The 17,719-nt window shown below is 41.1% G+C and overlaps 1 protein-coding gene across 2 annotated transcripts in view; it reads right to left on the bottom strand.

Annotated features, from left to right (window-relative positions):
- The window catches only part of cntn3a.1 (contactin 3a, tandem duplicate 1), a 77,423-nt gene that overhangs the window by 41,327 nt on the left and 18,377 nt on the right, over nt 1-17,719 (bottom strand). For both annotated transcript variants that reach the window (XM_086109628.1, XM_086109637.1), the window contains exons 3-5: nt 15,730-15,862; nt 9,497-9,672; nt 2,423-2,518 (exon numbers count right to left, since the gene is read on the bottom strand). In XM_086109628.1, the coding sequence (XP_085965754.1) occupies nt 2,423-2,518; nt 9,497-9,672; nt 15,730-15,862 (405 nt within the window). The remainder of the gene's footprint in view (nt 1-2,422; nt 2,519-9,496; nt 9,673-15,729; nt 15,863-17,719) is intronic.

Genomic DNA, 17,719 nt, shown 5'->3' with positions numbered 1-17,719 from the left:
TCGGGATGGGGCCCAATGTTGGAACTCGTTTTGGTATGGACCAATTTGGATCAGTACAGTACTACCAAACTGGAGTGCGTCTCCGGAGGAAGTGCAAGGCTTCAACATCGCAGCAATATCCTTGCTTAACTGTACTGAACTGCCCGCTCCAAACCAAGACATGTATTTTTGGCGTCTGTGAAATCCCGCATGAGTGGGTGACATCTTTAATTAAGATGGTGTGTGTGCACTGCTGCATTTCACTGAGCCATGGAAACTCTTCCATTCCTGCACAGTCACAACTTAGAAAGACACGCTTTGGAACCAAAACATCTTCATCTCAATAATGGCCCGTGCAATATGCTCATGAGAAACACGTGCAATAAGTTTGATATGGACCCCTGTGCTTTTATCTGACTTTGACCAGACCTATGCAACCTTAAATCTACATCGCCATTCAATAGATGTATCTAGAGCTCAGGCACCTAACTTTTTTTGCCCGTAAATAATATTTTCAAGTCGCACATCTCATGTATGCACCAATCAAATTCACCAAAATTGCATGACACTACCTGCGCCAAAACTTCACAGGCATAACGTTTAAAAGACTTTGTGCAAATTGTCAGATGCGCCGGGGGCATCTCAGAAAGCTCAGCATAGTGCGGAGAAATTAACCAAATTCCCAGACAACAGCATGAATGCTTGCCCGAAAGCGAAGATCGTCTGGAGATAAATATTGAGCATGATGTAGCATGACGTACGTAGCTTTGGGTTGGAACACGGTGGGGACTGGGGGATGCAGGGAAGTGAGGCTACATTTAACTCTTGCTAGCAGCATGAACATCGCAGACTTCACCTTTAACAACCAGTAATGACCAATACTGCTAAATCAACTTTGACCGGATGTTCTTTGCGCATCCTTAACACAGCCCTGCGGCTAATGAGGAAGGCAGGCTAGCAAAGTACCAAGAGCATAGAATTGTAAATCGGTGTTCCAAGGGGTATGAAATAGCCCGAGGCTCAGATAAATGCCTCGTCACAGTCAAATGCAATAGTCAATTTTGGCCAAATAATGTATTCTAGCCACAAAGGATGTAATAAATGGAACAACTAGATATTAAGGTTAAACCATTCTTGAAAACTCCTTTGCAACTATTTGGCACAAGGGTTTTCCCAGATGTTTTTGAAACATGCAATGTTGAATTTCAGAAGACATTCAATTGACAAAAAATATTTTGTGAAATTCACAGCACACCCGTTGATAGATTTTGCTACCTATACTATAACATCTATCGCCAGGACTCATGTGTTTACTGTAAATATGAATTATTTAAATGTGGTTGGAGATAGCAGTGCACACTAAAGATTTTTTAAAAAATCTTTAGTGTGCACTGCTATCCATATCGATTGAATACATGAAATTAGCAGCGATTGGATGCCATGCCATAAGGAACAACTGGTGAGTGTAAACCAGTGTAAATTCAAGTCTTAAGTGCAGAAAATGATGTGTGTGTGTGTGTGTGTGACTGCAAAAACAACAACAAAAAGTATTTTGGGGGGTAATTTACATAGTTCCATAAATTAGGCTGTGGATCGAGCAGTAGAATCACTCGTATTCCTACTGCTGGCAAGGCAATGAGAGGTGAGAAAAAAATACTTTTTTTTTTTTACTTCACTTTGTAGCAAGTAAATATAGTTTTATGGAAATGGTTTATTTCTATATTGTACAGGTCATGCAGTGAGAACACGTCTGGATGATTGTGGCTGGCATCATGCTGACTTGGGACCAAGGACTATATCCGACTCAGTGAATAAACTCAAAACATTTTTGGTCCTGGCTTTTATCAGTAGGTTTGTGCAAAAAGCAACTGTCACCACATATTGGTATGACAGTAAAATGCTTCTAGAGAAGGAACTTAATGCACACACACGCGTACGCACACGCCTGTATATATCACATACATTTTTGGCAAATGTTAAAATTGTAAATAGATCATCCAAATTCATTTTTTGTTTGCTTTTTTTGCCAGCAAAATAGCTTTTTCAGAATTTTTGTTTGAATGTTCTACTGCAGCTTACTAAAGAATGACAAATGGTCGAAGAAATAAACATTTCTGATGAAAGAAGAGAGTCGAATCTTTCTTTGAGTAATTTCCATGTTTATACAGCCACAGAACAAACCAGCCATTAATCTTGATCATGGAAATCCAAATAAATGCAGCGAGACTAAATTTATTTAATTGTTCTGCTTGTTGGAATTATGGCCGTATCATTTTTGGTCAGTCAGACACTCACATTGAATGAGGAGTATTCAGAGATCCCATCCCACGAAAAACAACAATAAATGAATGATTTGTTTTTCACTTGTTTGATTGTGAGATGTTTTCAAAACCCCATCGCGAAATCACTGATTAATTACAGTAGGGTCAAAAAGTCATCTTACCTCCAGAGTGGAGGGGCGTGCCACAGAGTAAGACCACTCCTTGACCTTCACGAACTCTCACTGGATTTCTTCTTTGGGTCTTGAAACTCTCCAAATCTGTTGACGCAAAGAAAAACCAATAAAGAGGAATAATCATTCCATTTCTCACCGAAGCTATAAAACGCATATAAGGCAAACAAGAAATGCCAAGTGGTTTATAGATGGCGGGGGAGGCGGGAAAAAGCCCTGTCAGTCGTATCTGTGGTTTCTCCGTGAATTTATATCGGGTGCTTAGACTATCGCTGAAGGCTGTGATTCAACGCCTAATGGTTTAATCCTTTCATGAGACACAAACGTTTGCATAGGAGCAGACACGACCCTCTGAAGTGCTTAAAGACTTCTGACTGTGGCAGAAAGCAATTCCTCTTGTATAAGTCACACATGAGTGAATGTAATTGCAATTGCACATTGTTATCACTTTGTGTGTTTCATGTGCTAACCGCACAAAGACCAATAGCATTTAAATGTCTATGACTGAAAGAACCAATTACATGTGTGACAACCTGCTGAGACTAAGAATATTATTGAAGCAGCTGTCTTGCAACAATTTGCCTCTTGCCTGGATCTCGGAGCTACTGCAGGGAATGAAGACAAAAAAAAAACATGCTGCAGCTGCCATAAAATTATATAATTTTCCCCTGAATTGAAAAATAGCGAAATGAAAAAACATTGAGGAAAAAAAAAGGGTCTCTGCATTTCTAATACCTTCATAAAATTGTTTTTCTATTCTGTGCTGGCATAATGTTTATAAGCATGCATGGCAAATGGAACCTCTGCAGTATGACTGACCCAAGATGGATATTGTTATCAAAATATTATTTATAGGAACACCTACGCCCACTCAAGTGGCATCAAATGTAGATGCCTCCATCTGGGCTAAATCTCAGGAGAGTATGTGCTTTATTTATTTTGTCCCTCTCTTGCTGTGACGACACAACTGCTTTAGAAAGTGACAACGGTGTAGAAACAGGTGGAAGGCAAGGCAAGCAATTAGCAGCACAAAAGGCCGTCAAAAAATTGATGGAAAGAACCTGGCAGACGGGAGAGTACAAACTGAGCCAGATATAATAGTCAAGACGTGAAACACAAGAATTGCAGGGAAGAAAATAGACACACCTAAGTGTCAAATAAGGAGCAAATGAGTCCACACGATTGCAAAGAAACTACAGAAAGACATACTCTGCACCAATGGGACACGACACAGGTGGAAGATACAATGTCAGGTAGTGTGGGGTAACTGAATAGAGAAAAGTGAAAACAAATGACATACAGGTGAAATGAATCATTACACCAGGTAGACAAAGGTACAGTATTTTCTGCACAATAATAATAATAATAATAATAATAATACATTTTATTTATAAGCGCCTTTCAAGACACCCAAGGACACTTTCCAATAACAAAAAACACAAAACAATACGGGTTGAGCAGCGGCAGCCAAAACGCGCCAGCGTTCACTCAACCCGGAAGTCAGAAAGAAACCACAAGGAAGGGAGAGGGGGAGAAAAAAAACCACACTCGAACTGCCCTCATTTTGAGGATAATTTGAGTTAGGCAAAAAACTCCTGCACAAGCATATGACAGTTACAACTGGTCACAAGACATAAACAATGAAGACGGTGAAACAAGGGAATGTATGAAGGAGGGGCTGATGGTGGGGGACTAGCTTCCGTGCATACTTTCATCAGGGGAAGGTCGAGATAGCAGATGTTGTTTTGGTAGCAGGCTGCCCAAGAATTGAAGACAGCCTTGAGTCCGTGGCTTATGTCTCTTTAGTGGCGTCGATCAGCCAAATCCGTGATTTCAGTCAATATTTGAGCACGGATTCCAGTTTCTCCAAGTTCTTGACCATCTTGCAGAGATGCTCCAAAACCGCAACAGTTTGTGGTTGAGCACAGTCTGAGTCTGAGTGTTGGACATCCGCACTATGCCATCCTTAGACCGGCAGCCTCTTCACTTCCAATAGAGCCGCTCCAGTCGGGTGAATTTTGCGATAGATCAGGAAACTGCTAACATCAAACAGCAGCATACCTGTTATCGGAAGGCCGATAATGTAGATGTCATCCACATCCTCAACGGACAGTGTTGACAGGCACACCATTCTCCGCTTCCTCCAAGGATCTAGGGTGTACCCAGCAGCAAAAGTCCCCGAGGGGCAAGTAGGCTCCCCACTGCCTGCTCTTCTCATCGAGAACATTTTGTCGATGGCATCGAGAGACCAGCCAACCAATTCCATGTTTGTTTTAGGATGAAAATACGACAGGAGGCTAGGAAAAGTCAAAGACAGCACATGGACTGAGTGGCGAGCAAGGAAAGGGTGGGGGGGACAGGAGCAGAAAGCAAAAGCGTCCGCCTTCGTCGAGAGCCAAGCAAGAAGATAAGGCGCTTCGGATTATTAGGCACACCTTCAGTGAATGGCCTATTAAAAAAAAAAAAATCATATCTAGGGCACACTGTATTATAAGGCGCATAGAATAGAAGCTGCAATAGTGGCTGCCGTTGCGCTATGCATCCACTAGATGGCGCTACACTGAAGGGAATACAATACAATACAATACAGCTTTATTTATATAGGGCCTTCACAACCGTGGCAGCTGGAAAAAACGCTGTAAAACAACAAAGTGATTTCACCCCCATCATTCTGCTTGCTACATGTCAGCTCTTATTGATTGATAGAAAGCCCACATTCATTAGTTATTTGTAGCTATTCACCTCTGCTGCATAGAAGGACTTTTTCATGTTTGAGTTTTAAATGTCCCAACTATATTTGAATGTACCTCATGAGCCGTAGAACGCACAAATTGTCGATGTTGGATGTCATGTTCCCAATATGACTTCATCAGTTTGAACCCAACAGTGGTGTACATTATGAACAGTGATGCCAGTAACGTGTTATAATGCAGCACGTTACTCTAAAAAGTGCGCACTTGGAAGTAACTACGAAGCGAACGCGTTAGTTTATTTCATCCGGCTGCCCGGCGTGTTTTCATGCTCCCACCGTACACACAGCGAAGGCGCTTTAAGTCTGTGTCCGTCTGTCAGACTGCACGCAGGAAACAGGAAGGCGCGCTAGGTTAAAACCTTCCTGTATAAATTAAATTTAAAAATATCTGGAGGTCGACTTTGCCACGTTGACGGCAATCGAACTTAACTATCACTATTTTCTTTTCAAAGGACGGCTTTCCAATTAACTCGCTCCCATTCACTGCAGTGATAATTTCATTGACTAAAAAAAATGTCATTCAATTCTTTTTTCTCCAGACGAAAACAAAAATAGAATTCATTCATTGATACGATGAATGAGAACTCGATTGATTGACGATTTCCAATCAAGGTAACGTGAGAGTGTACCGTCTCACAGGTGACCTCACTCGGGGAAACAGGCAGAGACAATCCGAAAAATAAAAGACTTGCTAAACTCTGAGAGTGCAAACTTCACGAATCAATATTCATGTCACATATGGTGGGGTGCAAATGAGCTGGAGACACTAAAAGCCAACAATGCCTGACAAGCCAAGCTGTTCTGCACCCTGGATCATCTTATCAAGCCAATCGCAGCGCTGCACCTCCCTCTGCTTTCTCCATAGCAATGCTTGGGCTATTTTGAGTGCCTTCAGATCCATGAAATTGAATGTGAATTAGCTGTTTTGGGCTAGCTCCTCCAATGTGACCCACTGTAATGAATGAGCTAACACAAAAGAAAAATCAAAGCTGTTCTAGTAGAGGGTAAACGTATTTGGGATATATATATATTTTTTTTAGTAGATGGATAGGACAAACAAAGTTCACCCCTTTTTAAATATATTTGTATTATATTTATTGTTTCAATATTACATATAATTGGCCCAAACCTTGCAGACCCAGAGGTTTCTTAAATTAAAGAAGCCAATGTCATGGGTTTGATTTAAAAAAAAAATTAATTAATTGACAGCTTAAGGCCAACAAACTCTAACATAAAATTTACTCCCATGTTAGTTTCAGAATAACTCAAAGATAAGCAGAGATTCTCATCCACTGTGTTTTGTGTGGGAGATCATGAAGTGCGCTGAGGGAAATTATTTAATTTGTCTAATTTCATTTGTTTGAAATATTTGTTGAATAGAAATTATGTTTTTGTTTCACCTACCTATGCCAGTGGCATAGAGTAAAAAACCAAATATTTTTACACTCGATGACAGAAGTTAAAAATAGCTTTGTGTTCAATTAAACATGCCTAGATTTCACACTGAGTAACTAAATTAGTGCGTAAATGGAGATGAGCTCATCCTTATTTCAGGATATATCCACTTCTTTTTGTGACATTTTTGGTGGTGTGCCAGGAGATTTCAGTCATGCAAAAAAATGTACCTTGGCTCGATTAAGGTTGGGAAAAACTGACTTAAAGGATTGAGGAGCAAAATATACTCATGCACAACTCCCAAAAAATATGATGTGACTCTAGAAAACACAAAGCCTGAAATGATAACATTTTAAGCAATCCGATTCATTGAAAGAAGCTCATCATAATACCATCTGAAGTGTGTTGGATTGTTTGCATTTATTTATTAACAGTCTGACCAGATGGTGGTTCGATGGAGCAGCATTCAATCGTCCCCGTGACTACTTTTGCTTTTGCCTACACTGCAGGCTATGGGAACAGTCCACTTACAGTACTTCTTCCTTCTTTGTATCTTTGTCGAAAAATTCAGGCCTTTCAACTTCTATTAGATTTAAAAAAACAACAACAACAAAAAAAAAAACACTCAAAAAAAAACACTCATAGAAACGGCAGTTCAAAAGAAGCTTAATTTTAAGGCAGAAGCACCGACGAACAAATACACAGCTGATGGTGTTGAGCTTAGGAAGAGGAAGTAACAAATATCTTACACCGGTAAGATGGAAAGAATGCAAAGCAGGAGTAATTACTGGCTTAAATTTGATCGAGGAAATCACGGGGCAGCTCGATACAAGCGAGTCACATCCTGCTTTGCTTTCATATAAACAAGCCATTTCACCCTTCATTAAACACAATGTTATACCCTTGTGGATTTATACGCAGCTCACTAACTCGGCTGTGCATTTCTCCTTATCGGGACAGTGACCCAATGCAGCATGCCCGTATTGCAGAACACTGCAATCAATGTCTTTTTTTTTTGCAAAACTCTTCCATTTAGCACCGGCGGATTAGGAAACTCAATCTGGCTAGACAATCGCCAAGATTATTCAATCCAGCCCTCGTAGTAGTAACATAGAGCCTCGATTAAAATAAATAAATAAATAATACAATAATTAAGTCATTGTTGTCATCTGGCTCAAGAGTGTTTATATTTGCCAGGGTTTAAGGCTGTACCAGATGGTAAGAGAAAGTGTTATATCATCCATCTGGCAGAGGATTACAAATGTTCTTAACTCATACGTATGAGCCGCACATCCGTGGGATTGGATCTGCAGATATATCGTTGGGTGAGGCAAATCTAAGACATTGAAAGTGTCAGCAGGGAGTCACATAACACAAAGACATCGTTAAAGAGGACGTTGTGTTGTTTTTTTTTTTTGTTTTGTTTTTTTAGAAATAATTTCCCTCTTGTGTTCATTCTCAAGAAACCAGCCTTGATTATAATTTGTCTTTGTCGGATGCAAATGAAGATCCAAGCCCTGGCTTCATTGCGGGGAGAGCTTTGTCTTGTCTAACACAACGTGGAGCTGAGGGAGTTGTCAGCCTGGAGGTCTTTGAAAAAGCATATTGCCCTACTCGGACTCACAGTGTGTTACAAATGACCCGGGACCGACTCTCATAACAGGCTGCTGCACCGTGAGTTATTTCCTCGGCCGGAGACGTGCTCAATCACGCAACACACTTAATTAAGTTAAACCAGGACCAATAAATATGATGTACGACATATCAGCACTGAAACTTGTCCCCATCTGTTGACGCAAGCGGCGAGTCCCAGGTCTGGCCCGGGAGATGGATGAGAACCATCACAATGAAATGCAGTTCAGGTCACGTCTGAAAATTGACAGGAGGTAGGAATATGACCCACAGCCCGATAGAACATCAAGCCCGCCAATCTGTACTCCACATTGGGGACAAGGATGAAACAAACCGAGCTAAAATGGGTACATGAGGTACCACTCCCCCCCATGCACCCAGAGATAAGCTGTGCATCTTCTACTGCATATGGCAGACAGAAGCATTCCATCAAGGTGTGCCATCTATTTATTGATACGAGGGCTGGCATTCGATATGGACACCCATCAAGAGCGCAGGCCCCAAGCTCACCTTGCCATCAAAGATGCCTTATAAAATGTGACGGATGAGGCCTGTCTAGAAGCATCGAGATGGGTTCCGTCAAGGCCCCCCGTCACAAAATCATCCGGGCTTCATCAATTGGATCTCAAGTTCAGAAACACCAGACAGAATGAAACGCTTGAGTGAAGCGCTAGCGCGCTAACGTGAATTATATAAACATGAAAAGATGATTTGCGTTTTCTCGTTATTTAACCGAATGGAGAATGTTGTGATTGCGGGAAGATCACATCTGACATTGCCGAGAGAATCCCGCTGGGTCATTATATTTTCAGCAAAATGCTACATCTGTTCCAATGAAACTTTTACTCAGGCAAAGAGCAACTGGAACTAAAAAGTTCAATTGAGGAGACCCAAACTTTAAATATGTGAAATCAACACAAATAGACTTTTTAAAAAACCCAAGAATATTTACTTGTTTAAAGTAGGACAAAGAAATACCTGCAATTCGAATGGAAATCTCTTTTCTCAATTCATGAGTTTGATGAAAGTACAAAGTTGTAATCTTTTAAAGCCTCAGCTGGTGGCAAAAATATATTTCCAGTGCCTCTTCGGGTTGAGCTCTTGCCAAGCGCACAGCTCGCTTTAATATGTTCTAGTTTGAATATTTCTCATGATCAACTTTTCAAATTATTTCCTTCTAAATTCTCATGAGGTTGCATTTCTTTTCTCTTAGTAATGGCGAAATGTTTTTTGTTGCGGTTGTTTCCTCAATTAATGAAAAGAACAGTTTCCCCAGATGAACTCACAGGCAATGTGAAGACTGGCCTCTCTGCTGACGATTGTGCCAAATGAGTTTGATGCCAGACACTGAAATACGCCGGCATCGTCTTCCTGACTCAGATGAGTAATGTGCAAGTTTCCTCCCGTGAGAGAGTATCGTGACCCCGGTGTCGGCACGATGAAAGAGTCATTCAGCTTCCACCTGTGAAAAGAAGATGGAGTGAAAAGAGCAAGTGAGTCACAATATGGAATAATTCGAAAGAATGAAGAAACACTAACTAGGATTCTCTCAGTATTTGACTTGCTTCCCAACATCCAATCAATAAGAGAGTTCAGCTGGGCCAAATTTGGAGCCATTTAACCCTTTTCAGGGACAGCTTGTCATGTTATCAGGTTACAGGTTATATCATTATTGGTGCATGAAAGGCTTGAAAGCATCCAAATTTATTCTGATCATTTCTTTGCATGGGATTCTCACCAAAATTGAGAGAACATCCTTGGAAGGCTACATACCACAAAAAAAAAGTATGTTCATACATCAAAAAGTGTAAAGGGGAAGTACAAACAAGCCAGCAAACAAAACAGCAACCCTGAAAACGTCTGCATGGCAGAAATAATCGCACATTTTCATTTCTGATGCATTCATAAAACCAAAATGCATTCACTCGAAATGACCAACAATACAGCTTTCGAAAGATTTATCTGGCTTATTTGGGCTTTTAGTGAGAGGCCTTCCTTCAAAATGAAAAGCTCTAACCTTGTCTGACATTTCATGTTCTTTTATGTGCATGTCCTTCCAGCGTCCCACAATGTTGCCTTTTCGAGTTCAACAAATGTGTGGGCATGTTTTTGTGCGCGTGTTCTGAAAAAAAAAAAACCTTAGCGATGAGTTGAACTGATTCCACAATAAGGTTCGCGGTCTCGTTGCAAAATCTCATGTAATTGAAACACATGTAAGTATTACGCCTATATTTTGCAAAATTAGCTCAAATCTATTTAGTCATTACAATGCAGTCCAACCTCTATTCAACCTTCTCCATTTACATTTTCACCTCCATAATGTTCACATTTCAAAATCCCGATTTCACGTAGTTCATTTTCCATTTGCCGATTTTGCTTACAACCACCACCTTTATAACGTAAACTTCATTGTAATGACCAGCTTTTTCCCCACAAAATAAGGAAAAGACCTTTGTTGTAACCAACCGCGGGAAGCTAACTGCCGCCGTGACTTTGCTTATAAACAAAATGTACAGCGCGGGATTCCCCTCCGTTACTTCGCAACGGTACTGATCATACATGATACATTGTTGTCCGGGACTCTCCCACACGACGCTCACCCGAAACTACGGATTGGCAAAGGCAAGGATTCTCGTAAAATCATCCGTAATGGCAACAACATCAAGGCAGAGTTTGAGGTCAACAGAAGATTATCGTAAACGGCTTTCGGGGCGCGGCACGTCTTGAACTTTCATTTGCAGAGTGAATGTTTTCTTCCTCCTGTGTACCGTATTTTCCGGACTATAAGTCACTCCTTAGTATAAGTCGCACCAGCCATAAGATGCATAATAAAGAAGAAAAAAACATACCTAAGTCGCACCAAAGTATAAGTCGCAACCCCGGACAAACTATGAAAAAAACTGCGACTTACAATCCGAAAGATACGGTACACGTATTTGTAATTGACTGAAACCGTATTGCCTTTTCATGTTTTGACGTCTATAAACGTTCATACTCTATTACACATCGTAATTGGCTGCCATTTTTTTGGAAATGGTAACAACGAACTACCGTTATAACGTACAGTTTCGTTATGTCCCTCGAGGTACGTTGTAACAAGGCTCGACGTACCTCTTCAAAGAGTCTAAATCAATGTGGAAAGAGAGCTTTTTATTCTGAATGACCAAGAAAAGAAGAGGGAAAAAACAGTTTTGACTATCAGTCTCAATACAATGCCACAATTACGACTGCCGTGATTCGCTCTCAAAGACACAAGCTTCTCTTTTTGACTCCTCCTCTATTTTCCAATTGAAATATTTTTTGAAAAAGAGCTCTGGGCAGCACCGAACAAGGGCAGGAATCAAGAGACGTATGCAGCCAGCCTGTGCTCAACACTAGATTAGGTGATTAGATTTTGTGATTTGGAGCCGCAGCTGGAGCACCTCCACATGAGACACATCAACGGGTGGTGATGACGACTTGCGGCAAGCTGGGGCTCAGACAGAAAAAGTCTACAAACCCCTGTTCAAATCTGAAATGTGTGGGATGTGCAAAATGAGACCAAGATAAATAATTTCCCGATTAAAGTAACCTGTTAGCTGGACAACTTCATGAAAAAAAGTGAATTTTTTATCAAGGTAAAGTCAAAAGGGGTGGAAAAAAAACCCAACTGAGATCATGTGGTTGCACAGGTCTGCACACCCTCTTGTACTGCAACTGGGCATGCATTCAGATGTATGCTAAATGGAAGGTAGCACGCACCTGCCAACATTTTAAGTCAGTCTGACAAGATCCAAATAAATAGCTCTACTTACGAAAGTCTCTTCAGATGAAATTTTCAAGTTACGAAACGCCTCAACAGGAACTCTCGTTAGGAAAGAAATTTCAAGATATGAAAGGTAAAAATACAGTACGGACTGCTACTCACAGCTCCAAGTTTCATGAACGCAACATACTTATACCTGCTCTGCCATTGGCTACTACCGAGCATCATCCTGGCATCCCATTGGCTAAGAGGGATCTCTACCGAATGTGTCTATGTGTGTAGATAGATAAATAAATAGATCTGTGCCTATGCGCCATCCTCGTCATCATTTTTATTCTTTATTCTTTGGGGGTTTTCATTAAACGCAACTCTCATTTATTGTGCAATAATCTAATCGTAACATGTATTTGTTACATAGTTTGATGTATTTTTATGCTTTAGAAAACATTTATGTCTGAATTTTGTGGGGATTGGAACTGATGAGGGCATTTACATGGAAAACGTGTTTCAACTTGCAAAATTTCTCGTACTGTATTTATTAATTAACATTTTGGAATAATGCCCAAAAAGCTCAAACATGCTTTCAAAGGTCCATAACACGTTTTCCCACATGCATTTAGGAGATTTCAACTTTTTTTTTCCTTGATGAGATTGCTGTCTTGCCACCATTCCTCACAGCCGAGGTACTGTATATTAAAAACATGTGAGACACGTCACATGTACGTATCAACCACTGCTTGCTAGAAGTTCCTGAAGCTCCATCATTGTTGCAGTTGCCTCACGCCAGCCTTCCTGAGCAGTTTTGTTCTCATTTTTTTTCACCAATTTTGGAGGGATGACCAGTTTAGGTCACATCACTGTTGTGCCATATTTTCTCGACTTCATTTGTCGTCTCTTCACAGTGCCCCAGGGTATATTTCATGCCCTGGAAATTATTGAGACCCTTTTACCGACTGATACCTTTGAAAAATGAGACCTGTCTGATTCTGTGGAAGCTTTCTGCTCATGGTGGCATGTGCTGAAAAATGTGACAACAAAAATGACAGGGAAAAAAAAAACAATGAAAACAACGCAACTTAATTTGGAGTTAATCAGATGCACTTTGAATGAAAACACGTGTGCGTGGTGGCTCCCATTGTACGTTTGAATGTGACCGGCAAATTTCATAACCAGTGATAAGAGAGATAATATTAATCTTTTTTTTGTCGCTTGTCTTATAGAGGTTATATGGCGCAATAATTGTAGAAAAAAGTTTTTCAAGGATTTATCTTGGTATACTCATTTATATTATAAAAACATTTTCAAAAGAATTGCTTCGACCTTTTATACCCAGAGTAGCAGTGGTAACCTTGTAGGATAAGACAAATTAAGCTGTCCTTTGTGTCCCTAAAAATAGACCCTTCTAAAATTGTTTTCCTCCTGGCAAGACCAAGAACCTAAAAAACAAAAAAACAAAAGCCTTTTCCCATGCTCACAATTGTGACCTTTAATATGCAAAAAGCTGCCAAAGTCATGATAGCAATATGTTTTGTTCATTTAACCCTTAATGACCACTCGAATGTCCATAAAAATCACGTCCATGAAAGGGAAGCGTTACAGCAGATCAACTTGTGAGCAGTCTAAATGGAGTATATCAACTACCACCTGGCACTCGCCGTAATTAAACCGAAATTTAATGTGATGGTGGAAGTGGACATGCCCTTTTGGCAGGAGAAAAAAAAACCTGACTCTAGTTTTATCAAAGATGAGTTTGAGTTTGACTGCCCGCACACAAATAGCAAATAAAATGTTCAATGTGTACCCCAGTTGATAAACCTAATGAGATTTTCTACAATTGTTTCAATTAAATATAACTACCGGGATGCGGAAGCTATATTACTGGATGAATAAGCGCTTGTAAAGTGGGGGGATCGTTTCAATCTATGACACATTAAAAGCTTGGCGATTGCCATTTAACGACAATGTGCAGAACTGCAAATGCGATGCTGTCCCAAAGGTGGGCTGTGGACTTGACACGAATTATTGTGTTTTGTTTTCATTTGTCATCATTGATCGGTGCCTGACAAAAAAAATTTGCTGAGACTCAAGACCATAAACTGAGTAACGGCCAAAAACGCAGGTTTGCTTGGTGCAGGATTTTTGTCTGGTCTGATACTCTTTAGTTATTTGGCCTTTTCGGCGCGACAACAGTTAAGGATCACGCTACACTAGAATACAAAGAATACAAAGAATAACAACAATCCAAAGGCACTTAATTAATCTAATAAACCAGTAACATGTTAGTCTCCTTAAATGTTAAAACATTCACTTCACCTGGGGAAAAGCAACAATGCAGAGCCAATTTGCTTTTGATATTTCGGTTGTGTAACTTTTTGAGAAAAAGCATATTGTCAAATGGCGGATCAGTGTCACTAATCGCATGAAATGAAACCAGCTGGCTTCACGGTAGGACACAAACGTGTGCGTCAACTGTCCTCACCATGCGTGCTACACGCAACAGATTCGTTTGCTTGCGGTCGAGGGCTCCTACAAGTCCACCCAAGAATGTTTTGAAAGGTGGATCGAAGTGAGAAAGAAGAGAAAATGACAGAAGGCCTGACAAGCGGGCCATATTTGCTTCCGTAAACACTGCGCTCGGTGACGCTGTGTTTTGTGGGAACGTGTGTCGCTCGACAACGTGGTTTCTCTTTATGCATGTCATCTCACAGGCTCAGCCTGAGCTTGTTGCTTTAATAAATAAGGCTTGTGGGTGGCTGAGCCTTTAAGTCAACGTATGGGTGGATGCCAACATCGGCATATTGCATGAAACTGGTGGGGGGGAAAAATGGGAGTGCGGGGTGGAGAACAGAACACGGCAGATAAGTAAAAACTTTGTGACAGTGGCAGGTTTAATACATTGGATAGATTTCTGTCAATCTCTGTCACGATTAATATTATGAGCATGGGACGGCCCAGTGGTTAGAGTGTCGACCTGCGCCCAGGTTCGAACCCGGCTCCGGCCTTCCTGTGTGGAGTTTGTATGTTCTCCCAGGCCTGCGTGGGTTTTCTCCGGGTACTCCGGTTTCCTCCCACATTCAAAAACATGCATGGTAGGCTGATTGAACACTCTAAATTGTCCCCAGGTGTGAGTGTGAGCACGGATGGTTGTTCGTCTGTGTATGCCCTGCGATTGGCTGGCAACCGGTTCAGGGTGTCGCCCGCCTACTCCCCGAAGACAGCTGATGATTGGTTCAAGCGCCCACCGCGACCCTTGCGAAGATAAAGCGGATCGTAAAATGGATAGACGGATGGATTATTAGCATGTGAGTCTTATACTACAACTGCATCTGACCTTCAAACGCAACAGGATGCTTCACCTTTCCACGGCACGGACGTACTACAGCCTCTGAAGTGCAAAAGAGGACAAGTGCTCAAATCATGTTACGAGATTATGCAGGACAGATTTGACAGGGAACGCCTACATTTATTCGGTTGCTCCACCCAAAGCGCACATCTGGCCCCAAGCTGAGTAAATAACAGGCTTAAGTCAATGGGAGAAGCTGTTCAGCCAGAAAAGTGTGCAGCTGCGTGCCTTTTCTCCTTTACGCGTATTGGGAGAATATGGTCCTGTGTGCCTTGCAGGGTACTTGGCGGGTTCTCTCCAGCAACCAAGCCCACTTCTTTAATTTTGCTCTGCAGCAGGTTTTTAAACAGACAACGCTTTGGTCGACAGCACAAGTCCTTTCAGAGTGGTTGCTACTATGCAGAATAGCGAGCGATGCCTGTAGGCTTTACCTGTAGGAGGGCGGGGGATGGCCCTGGGCCTCGCAGCTAAACACCACCTCTCTATGATTCTCTCCAGGCTGAAGGGGAAACACCACGCTGCCGGGTTGTTTGGTGAACGTAGGCCTCAGCAAAAGTCTGTTACCTAGGTGGAAACACAACAAATGTAAATCAGTACGGATGCTTCAAGTAAGCCATTTAAAAAAAAAGTTTTTAAGTCGTCGTGCAAGCAAGCGGATAACGCAATAGGAAGCAAATGAAAACTGAGGCTGGATACGAACAGGCAGAGTCACACAGGAATTACTTTCAGGGTCCACAAGGAACATTAGTTGACAGTATTTTTCTTGTGATGTGTATCTGTTAAAATTAACTATTTAAAACTACCAGAATGTTACATTGGCACTTTTTTTTCACCCCGTGGTTAAAGATTCTTTCAAGAATGGTGGAAGCTTTTTCTGTGGCAAATGGGGGAACCACTCCATATTTTTACATGTTCACCTCCCCCGCTTGCCCAGGTCCCAAAGTCACAACATAAAGCACAATGTTTTTGAAGAAATGTTAATTGAATCTGAGAAAGAAACAAAAGCAAAAAAGCAATGTCATTTTTTTTTCCAAGCAAAGTTTTCTTCCTTCTTAATTAGACAGGTGCTACAGTGAGAACACTAGTCAACAAGGCTCCTGATAATTGCATGGCAAACAATAGTTGCTTGGGATAATTATAAAGGGAATTCGTTGGAGAATGCATTTGCATTGATGTGATGGTACAGAAATGAGAAAGACAACTTTTGTGTATGAAAAGCAAGTTTTCCCTTAAATCTTTGGAACACCGGGAGTACATGGCTTATGCACAAAAATAACTCTGAGAGGGTGGAGATGTTTGACAAGGGGCCTTGTGTGCTGATTGTTCACCTCCGCAAGGAAAAGCCTCTCAGAAAGTTACACCGGTTGAAAGAATGCTCACAATAGTTTGTTGTTAGATGATGCATGTCTGTCAACGTACCGCGAGAGAGGATATTTGAACAAGATGTGCAAATATGGTGTAAAATGCTTGATAGACTTTTTTTTTTTTTTTTTTTTTTTTTTTACTCAAACATCTGACAATGTTATTTAACCCTTTCAGGAACAGTGGTTAGTACAGTGGACATCTTATCATGTTATCAGGTTACAGGGTGCGTAAAAGGGTTAACTTCATCTTTAGTCCACAATAACACACCAAAGCGATTGTGTACCTATGTGGGGTATTTCTGGGTACTCCGGCTTTCTGCCACATTTTAAAAATGTGCATGTTAGGTTAACCCGGGGATCGGCAACCTGTGGCTCCGGTCTAGAATGTACGCTGCACGGCTACCAAAGTCAGACAGGATAGGCTCCTGCTCACCCGTGACCATAATGTGGACAAGTGGTTGAGAACCTTGATGGAAACACAATTAAACTGCTTCCTCCTCAACCCTTTCATGCACCCAGTAACCTGATCACATGATAAGCTGTCCACTGTAGTAATCGCTGTCCCTGAAAGATGTTCAAGCAATGGTTCTTAACGTGGGTTCGATCGAACCCCAGGGGTTCGGTGAATCGCTCTCAGGTGTTCGACGGAGCCTCTGCCATGGAGGTTAGGACATTCTCGACTCAACATGTCATTTAGTTACGACACGCCCGCTTGGCCATGAGATGCATATGATCACATGACATTGCTTGTCCAATCAGTGCAGTGGGAAATTTAGTTCGCTTAGTGGTCAACATGTGACTGACGTGATAGTACGTCGTACAATTCAAAAAATGTATACTTATGTCTTAAAATTTTATTTATATATATTTTTTAAACTTTTTTTACGTTTTTGTTTTTCACTAATGAAGGGTTCGGTGAATGTGCATATGAACTGGTTGGGTTCGGTACCTCTCACAAGGTTAAGAACCACTCGATAAAAATAATCAATAAAATGAATGCCAAAGCAGAATGCACCGCATTACTCATTATAGTCAATAAACAGCAATACACTGGAGC

The sequence above is a fragment of the Hippocampus guttulatus genome, chromosome 1 (assembly GCF_054856545.1).
Source record: "Hippocampus guttulatus isolate MCC_2025c chromosome 1, RoL_Hgut_1.0, whole genome shotgun sequence".
NCBI classification, from domain to species: domain Eukaryota; kingdom Metazoa; phylum Chordata; class Actinopteri; order Syngnathiformes; family Syngnathidae; genus Hippocampus; species Hippocampus guttulatus.
Note: the sequence above shows the minus strand (reverse complement) of the source record. Positions and strands in the feature narration are given on the sequence as shown.